Source organism: Alosa sapidissima, chromosome 1 (assembly GCF_018492685.1).
Source record: "Alosa sapidissima isolate fAloSap1 chromosome 1, fAloSap1.pri, whole genome shotgun sequence".
Classification (NCBI taxonomy): domain Eukaryota; kingdom Metazoa; phylum Chordata; class Actinopteri; order Clupeiformes; family Clupeidae; genus Alosa; species Alosa sapidissima.
The window spans coordinates 44,328,682-44,336,863 of NC_055957.1; the positions used below are offsets into that span (position 1 = coordinate 44,328,682).

An 8,182-nucleotide genomic window follows, 5' to 3' on the forward strand; every position below is an offset into this window, starting at 1 on the left:
ACTCCAACATCCTACGCTATGAATAAAACAGGCTATTTTACCAGCAAGCATGCATGAGCATGAGAGTTTTCTCCTTCCCCCTGAACACTACGTACATCCAGGATGACCACAGCAACGGTCATCATGATACAGCCTGTCTGGTGAGGGTGCTGTTGTATTGTCTGACTGTTGCCCATGCCTCTGTAGGTGTTCCAGGCCTGTGGGCAACCCAGTGAGAATGGAGATGCCAGCGCTGACCCCGCGGAGAGGACCCTGCCCACGGTGGAGAAGCCCAGCACCACCACCTCGCCCACTAGCGAGAAACTGGTCAGTGCCTTCGTTCTGCTGTCTGTCTTGCTCTGCCTCGCTAGTTATTATTTATTTTTGTTTTGCTTTTTTTATGATCAACATTTGTATTGTTTTTCAAATGGAGAAGGGGGGTGGGGGGTTACAGGCAAATCCAAAATCATATCTGACTATGTTGAATTGACAATGATTGCCTAGCTGTTGTAGGGACAATGCTCATCAATTGATAGACAGAGTTCTAACGCCACACCAATGTCATAGTTTTTATATACCGCTCTTGCAAGCTGGAGTTGCTTTGGATAAGATTCTTTGCCAAATGGACACATGTGGAGAGGACAGTGGACACAGAAAAGAGAGTCACTATGTGGAGGAGATGGACATACTGATACTGATATCTAAGAATCCTGTGTGTGTGTGTGTGTGTGTGTGTGTGTTGTGTTGTTCCCACCACAGGTCAACGACGTGTCGGACAAAGTGAGAGCCATGATGGAGCACTGGGTGATCCTTCCTAGCAGGCTGTGCGCGGACCGTGTGGCCTCCGGGACGTCCGCCGAGGACAGCTGCTGGAACGGCTCGAGCCGGGGCAGGTAAGATGCAGGACAGTGCTGTTAAGCCTCTCCAAAAGTATCCATCAGGGTAGGGTCCAAAAAATGTCAAACCTGATGGCGTGTTCTGTTGAAAGGCCTTCATACGGCCTCCAGTCTGCTGAATGACCTCGTGTGCAAATCAAAAGTACAGCTTTTGCTTTTTTTTGGAGGAGTTTGAAATACAAACCTCTGGTTAAATTGCTCTTGGATGCTTCGAGGTTTGCGATGTCCACTGGGAACTCAGTATAAAAGTAAACAAAGAATTACTTATTGTTCCTCTTGTTTATTAAACTAGTCAAAATAAAGAACATTTCGCTTGTGGGCGGTAATGATTGTCAACGGGCAAAAACAATCAGATTCCCAAGCCTACATCAGCTGGAAAATATTTAGAGTTCAGATTTGAACCAAAATCCATCTGGATTTCCTCAGCACACCCAAAGCTAAAAAAACAGGAGCCACCTAATGCAGACAGAAACCATGGTTTTTATATCAGTTCTGTGTGTCCAATTAGAAAGGCCTGGTATGAGAGGATACAAACTCAGCTTGTTGCACCATGTGCGTTGCGTAAGCGCCGAGGCAACAGAGTGGGAGAGCCAGAGGCAGGCAGTGCCAGGCTGGTAAACAAGGCTGCCACACTTCATGTGGCAAAAAGCAACGTGTTACTGGGAAGTGTTTTAAAAGAAACGTGTTAGTGGGGTGTGCTTTAAAAGCAACGTGTTACTGGGAAGTGTTTTAAAAGAAACGTGTTAGTGGGGTGTGCTTTAAAAGCAACGTGTTAGTGGGGAGTGTTTTACAGTAAAAGCAACTTGTTAGTGGGAAGTGTTTTAAAAGCAGTAGTGGTGGGAGCACCACAGGAAATGCTGTGTCTCCATGACTGTTGGTTGAATACTTCCTGCTGGTGATACATCTGTACATCACTCAATTACATGTCTGTGTGTGTGTGTGTGTGTGTGTGTGTGTGTGTGGTAGGTACCTGCCAGAGATGATGGGTGATGGCCTGGCCAGCCAGATTAATAACCCTGAGGTGGAGATTGACATCACCAAGCCAGACATGACCATTCGCCAGCAGATCATGCAGCTGAAGATCATGACCAACCGCCTGAAGAACGCCCTCAATGGCAACGACGTCGACTTCCAGGACACCAGTGAGTCTTCTCCTACCAGTCTCACAGTCATTTCACACACACACACACACACACACACACATGCATACACACACACACACACACACACACACACACACACACACACACACATGCATACACACACACACACACACACACACACACACACACACACATGCACACACACAGAGACACAGACACACACACACACACACACACACACACGCTCACACACACACACACACACACACACACACACACACACACACACACACACATGCACACATACAGAGACGCACCCACAATAATGTGGACTTGCCAGTGACTACTTCATAGAATGTCAGCTGCCTACCAGTTGTCATCAGCATAGAGACTCATTAGACTCCATCTGTATGAAGTGCATACCTTTATTCAAAGGGAGGTGCCATGAGTCTGGTTAAGTGCTATTTTTAGCGTAAGCTGGGATTAAATGACAGCGAATGAGAGGCGAGATAATAATGGAAAAAAGATGATGTTTAGCCTAATTTGTGATGCTATTCACAGACCAGAGGTCACTGAATGCATTAGGGAGCTGTCATTAACATCTGCAGTAATGCAGTCTCTCGTGTTTATCCAAAGCTTTTGACACTTGACTAGTGCGGCTTGTGTGTGTGTGTGTGTGTGTGTGTGTGTGTGTGTGAGTGTGTGTGTGTGTGTCTAAGTGTGAATGTGTGCAGACAGCAGTGCTGTGCAAAATATGGATCATCAACTTTGTTTAAAAACTGTCATTTGTGAGTCAGTGATACAGTGAAATGATGTGGTTTAAGTCTAATGTGTGTGTGTGTGTGTGTGTGTGTGTGTGTGTGTGTCCGCAGGTGATGACATGAGTGGCTCAGGCAGCGGGGTGTGTAGTGACGAGTCGTGTGTCCCCATCCCTGAGATCCCCATGACCAAGACAGTCCAGCCCAAAGAAGCGGCCCCGTTCGATGAACGCGTGCGGGGCGCAGCCACCCTCAACCTGCCTTGCGTCGCACTCACCTGCCTGCTCTCATTGGTCACGCTGCTGCTTAGGCGATAATTGGCAGACATCTCCACCAATGGGGGGACTGAGGTTGGGGGGAAAGGGAGGATGAATGAGGGGGAGGGAGGAAAGGGCTGGGTTAGTTACTTTGCCAAAAAATACATTGAAAACAAACAAAAAAGGTAACAAAATGAATGGACTCCTTTTTGTCCCCGATCAAGAACAAAAAGGAATATCGTTAGGATTTCTTTTTTTGTTCTTTCTTCGTCTTCTTTTTTTTTCTAAATATGGCACGACTAGAGCTGGTCTTTTTGGTGGTCTTTTTGTTTCTGGTGTTTGGGTTCCTTGAGGGGGAAAAAAAAACAACAAATCTGTACTTAGAAATGTTCATCAAAACCTTTAGAAATAGATCTCTGTATACTTAAACCAAGTAACCACACCATGGGAGAGCTTCTTTGTAGTGCTGAGCCAAATTTTCGTTTTTGTGTGGGGTTTTTTTGCTCCTCAATAATACAGGCTTTAAGATTGTTTATTTATTAGTTTTTAAAAAGGGAGAACAGCAGAGTTCTACATCCAAAGCCTTTTTTTCCTATTCCTTTAAAATTGTGATTGTAAGAGTGCAGGCCCTTAAAATTCACCCAGAAAATCTAGTCTTCTGAGGAGGCCCAAATTGACCATTATAATTTGACTCATCAGTCCACTCGGGCTTCTTAAAGCAGACAACTTTGGACTGTAAGCACATTTTCCTTGTCGGTATCTTCAGGTCCACTTGATGTGGGCAGTCAGAGTACATCCAAATGATACACACTTTGGAGAATGTGTGTGAATCCTGAAGAGTGCAGTCCTGAATTTTGGGGACATTTTGGATTGAAAACCTAAATTTTAGCTCAGCGCTATCAGTGAGCAGATAGAAGAACAGGCACGGATGTGGTTGTCTCGTGTGTAAAACACGCTCGCACCATCTGACAAGCTGAAAAGCTTAAAATGTGTGCCGTTCTCTCAAGATTGGTTTGTTTTCTCAAGGCTGAGAGCGACGCGTTTGTGTGTGTGTGTGTGTTTGTGTGTCAGTGTGCATATATGTATGTGTTTGTGCATGCACACATGCGTGTATGTGTGTGTGCCTGTGTATGTGTGTGTGTGTGAGAGAGAGAGTTTGTCTCGTCCAGAAGCTCTAGGTTTGTGCAGCTGAGGGAGCTGGGGACCCAAGTGTTGAGAGCTCTGTAGGCCAGTTCAAAGACCATCAGTAGGCCAGGACAGAACCGCAAATGGAACACACAGAACAGGAACACTGTCCCAGCTCAGCGAACCCCCCAGTGGAGGCAGGAGAACGCACTGCACTGTAGAACCACTTCTTACAACAACAAGAAAAAAACAATGTGTAAATGCTTCTGATTTGCTTTTTCTGAGTTAGATAAATTAGGGATTATAAATATGTGATGACAAAATGAAATCTGTATTTCTCTCTTTCTCGCTCGCTCGCTCTCTCTCTCTCTTTTTCTCTTTTTTTGTTTTGCTTCCCATTCTTTGTAACATTCTCCTGTGTGATGCCAAAATGCAAACTTGGTCTCCCTGATAATTCACAGGCATGCACGCCACAATGTTTGAAAAACTATACTGCAATGTGAGAATGTTTTTGTACTAGTTTGTTGCAGAGAGTCTGTCAGTGGAACTGATGCAAGACAGGATGGGAAAGGGATATGTGTGTGTGTTTTAATCCTGATGGGTACTAAGGCTTTGTGAGATCTATCCCTTTTGTGGATGGGGATTTTGTGGATGATAGCAAGAGTGTTTGTGTGTGTGTGTGTGTGTGTGTGTGTGTGTGTGTGTGTGTGTGTGCTTGTGCTTATATATGTGTGTGTGTCTGAGTGCATGTGTGCAATAGATCGTTTTTGCTGCACATGTGTAGAAATGTATGGCAGAGTATGACTGTGCTTGTTCTTGAGTCGCTGTAGACTTTGATGTCGAAAGTGGCAGAAATATGACTAACACAAGAGGTGCTTGGAAGCGCGGGGAAGCCTAGACATGACTGCGTCAGACCGCGCCGGAGCCCATCACGGGGCTGCTGGGTTGAGTGCAGCCCGTCCTCCGGGCAGGTGCGTTAACAGATGGCACACAGTGTGTGACGCGCGTGTGTGTGTGTGTGTAAGTGTGTGCGTGTGTGATGCCCTTCCCTTCGGGCACTGCCACTGAGCATGTGGGCTTTTGTATCGTGGCACAGCACAGCCACCTAGCCCATGGGTACAGAAAGTGCCCCCTGCTGATCTCCGCCTTGACGCAGTGCTGGCGAGATCTGACCCCCTCCGGTCAGCGTGCGCTTGGGATGCGTTTGAAAGAGGGAACTCTAATGACCTAGTGCTGGGGTCCCTGGTGTGAGCTGACTGTGTCAGCTTCTTGCAGTATTTCCCCATTGCGACATTCCAAGGCAAATTACGTATGGGAAAATAAAAAACAAACAAACATACAAACTAACAAAAAACACAAACAAGATGTAACTTGTTATGTTTCATACCAATGGCTGTCCCTCTCTTTGTCTGTCACATCTCACTGTCATTGGCTGACAATTTGCACAACCTCTGTCCCTTTGTCCTATTTCACCCCCCCCCCCAGCACCCCCACCCTAACCCCAGCCCCGATCCTAAAGTTCATTTCAATTGCTGCACTTTTCATGACGCATGTGGCCTCCCTGTCCACGGGCTGGCGTCGGCTGCATAACAGCATCACAGGATAGGGGATCAATACTTGAGAAGCACCCTGCAGAAAGATCCATCGATCGGGACTCCCGATTTATGTATGCGGACAGTACAGGGGTTGATGGATGGCGAGAACCGCTCCACTCGGAGACAAAACTAAAGAGCAGTCGGAGACCAGGGGCCCAGTAAGCCCCCTGACCCCTCCCCCCCACCTCTGTCTAATGTTGAATGTGGCAGGCATTTATGAAATGTGCCGAATTTGTTTTGTTTTTCTTTTGAGAAACCATTCTGATATATATATTTTTTCTTTGTCTTCTGTTTTGTCGTTTTAATGAGGAAAAAAATGATAAATGAAACATTGGTTTGTTTTCATAGCCACAACAGTGCAAGGAAATGAGGTTGGAGAAGAAAAAAAAATTGAAAATTATGTGTCAGTTGCTGTTGTATGTTCCTGATACCTTGTGTCAATTATATACGTCATTAAGATTTTCAAGATCTCTGTGTGGAACTCATTTCATTTCATGTGGGTCTTTCCCTGCATGAGAGGACAGTCTCTCTCTCTCGCTGTCTCTCTCTCCTCTCTCTCTCTGTCTCTGTGTGTGCATTTCTCACCTTTCCCCACAGTCAGAGGCATGTTCAGAAGAACCAGCGCTGCCACAGCAGAAATAATGACCAACCACATATACACAGGTGGTGTAGTTCAGCAGGAATACCTAATGGAACTAAATAAGAGATCAAGAATGTCTTTGGATAAAGATCTTGTCATGGCATGCAGTCTTTAAAACCTTCCGCTGAGCTTACCAAACACAAAAAAGCCAGGGTGTCTTAAACATGAGCCAGCACACAGTAAACCCATTGTTTTAATCACATAACAGACATGGGACTCCTTCGCCCTGTGGTTTGTGTCCAATTAGTCCCCAGCATTGAAACACTGGATTTGTGAGAAAACAATGAGACCAAGATGTACAAAACAAGCAACATCTCAGTTTCAAAGAGTGTCTGGTTACCTTATACCTCTGGTTACTGTATATTCAACACTTGCTTTGTCGGTAGTGTCATGTAGCCTAAACACACACACAGTGTGGAAATGTTGACTAAAATGGTGGAGAATGTTTGCAGCATTCACAGCAAAGGCCACAAGGTGTAGAACACACTAGCCTTTATCACGGCATGCCTGTCCTTTTTAGATAGACGGGTGGGAGGGGGGGGGGGGTCGATGTGGCTCCCCAATTTTTCTGCCAACAAGGGTAGTCACAGAAATGGAGCCAGCCACACCAGTGCAAATGGTTCCAGGCAGAAATGGGGAAGGCGGATGTGGTGTTTTTATGTGCCCCCCACCACCAGGAGATATAAAAACAAAACAAACAGCTGATCAGAAGGAGCAAAAGCAGCGAGATATACAGGAGACATTTTTGGAACATGGCAAACTTGAAAGACAGAGAAATCACAGAGCCCCTTTCCCTTCATCATGTAGTTCCAAAGGCACATCCTCTGCACTTGCTATGTAGTCAGCAGGGTTGTGCAAAATTCAAATTGCAATTCTGCTTCCTGTTTGCTAACTCAATTGAAATGCAAGTGAAATTCAAGAATTGAATTGGAATTTAAGAGCTAGTTTCAATTAAATTCTGTAATTTTGCACAACCCTGGTAGCCAGCTTTGCTTTGTAGCTCATATTTGAATCTGTTATAGTTATGTATTTTTATCCCTACAAAACATTTGGTAATAGGCCTAATTATGTAAATGTAAAAAAAGGAGGAAATTGCAGCTTCTCTTTTAGGTTCACAGTTATGCAACTTTAAATTGAATTTCCGGCTATTTTAGGTCTGTGTTTCTCATTACCGCTCTCCTCCCACCTTTCTTCAATCTCAGGAAGCAATCATGTATTACTTTAGGAGGATTTATGTCTCAATATTTCCCTATCTGAAGGCTCCGGTCTGTTTATTCCTCAAATCTATTCAGGGATCAGGGATGTGCCGCTCTATCTCACCATTAATTTCCATCTCCCAATCCTTTCTGTGTCAACATCGCCTCGTCTAGATTAGATATTAAATCATTTGTCATTTATAGCTGTAATGTCGTGGAGCAGCTAAGTCAATACATCTGAGAGATGTCTCTCTTCATTGTGCTGCCTTGGTGTTCCTCTACGAGGAGGCTCTTTGAAACGCCGCCGGCCACATAAAAGGCCAACATACTGGTCCACCAGCCTTCATCACTCATTGGCCATGATGAAGTGATCAGTATTTTCCCTTGGACACTGACCCTAATCCATGAAATTCAAACAAGAAGGTGGAGTGCCTTGATCGGAACGTTATCTCATATCTCAAATCTAGTCACGGCTGTCTAGGTTTTTTTTGCTGTTGTTTTTTAGGAGGATCTTTCCAAGTTGACAGAACCATGCCAAGAGAAGCAAAAAAGCATTTGATGTTTTTAAAACACATTTCAAATGGATTATATCAGATATATCTGTTAACACAGCCATCAATCTTCTGAAGAAAG

General features: G+C 44.9%; 1 protein-coding gene across 1 annotated transcript in view; it reads left to right on the top strand.

The window, feature by feature from the left end:
- Positions 1-6,181, top strand: part of LOC121705522 (glypican-1-like) — a 74,098-nt gene extending 67,917 nt beyond the window's left edge. The window contains exons 5-8 of the mRNA XM_042086575.1: positions 187-306; positions 739-872; positions 1,842-2,017; positions 2,851-6,181. Coding sequence (XP_041942509.1) covers positions 187-306; positions 739-872; positions 1,842-2,017; positions 2,851-3,053 — 633 coding nt within the window. The 3' untranslated portion in view covers positions 3,054-6,181. The remainder of the gene's footprint in view (positions 1-186; positions 307-738; positions 873-1,841; positions 2,018-2,850) is intronic.
- The last annotated feature ends 2,001 nt before the right edge of the window (positions 6,182-8,182 follow it).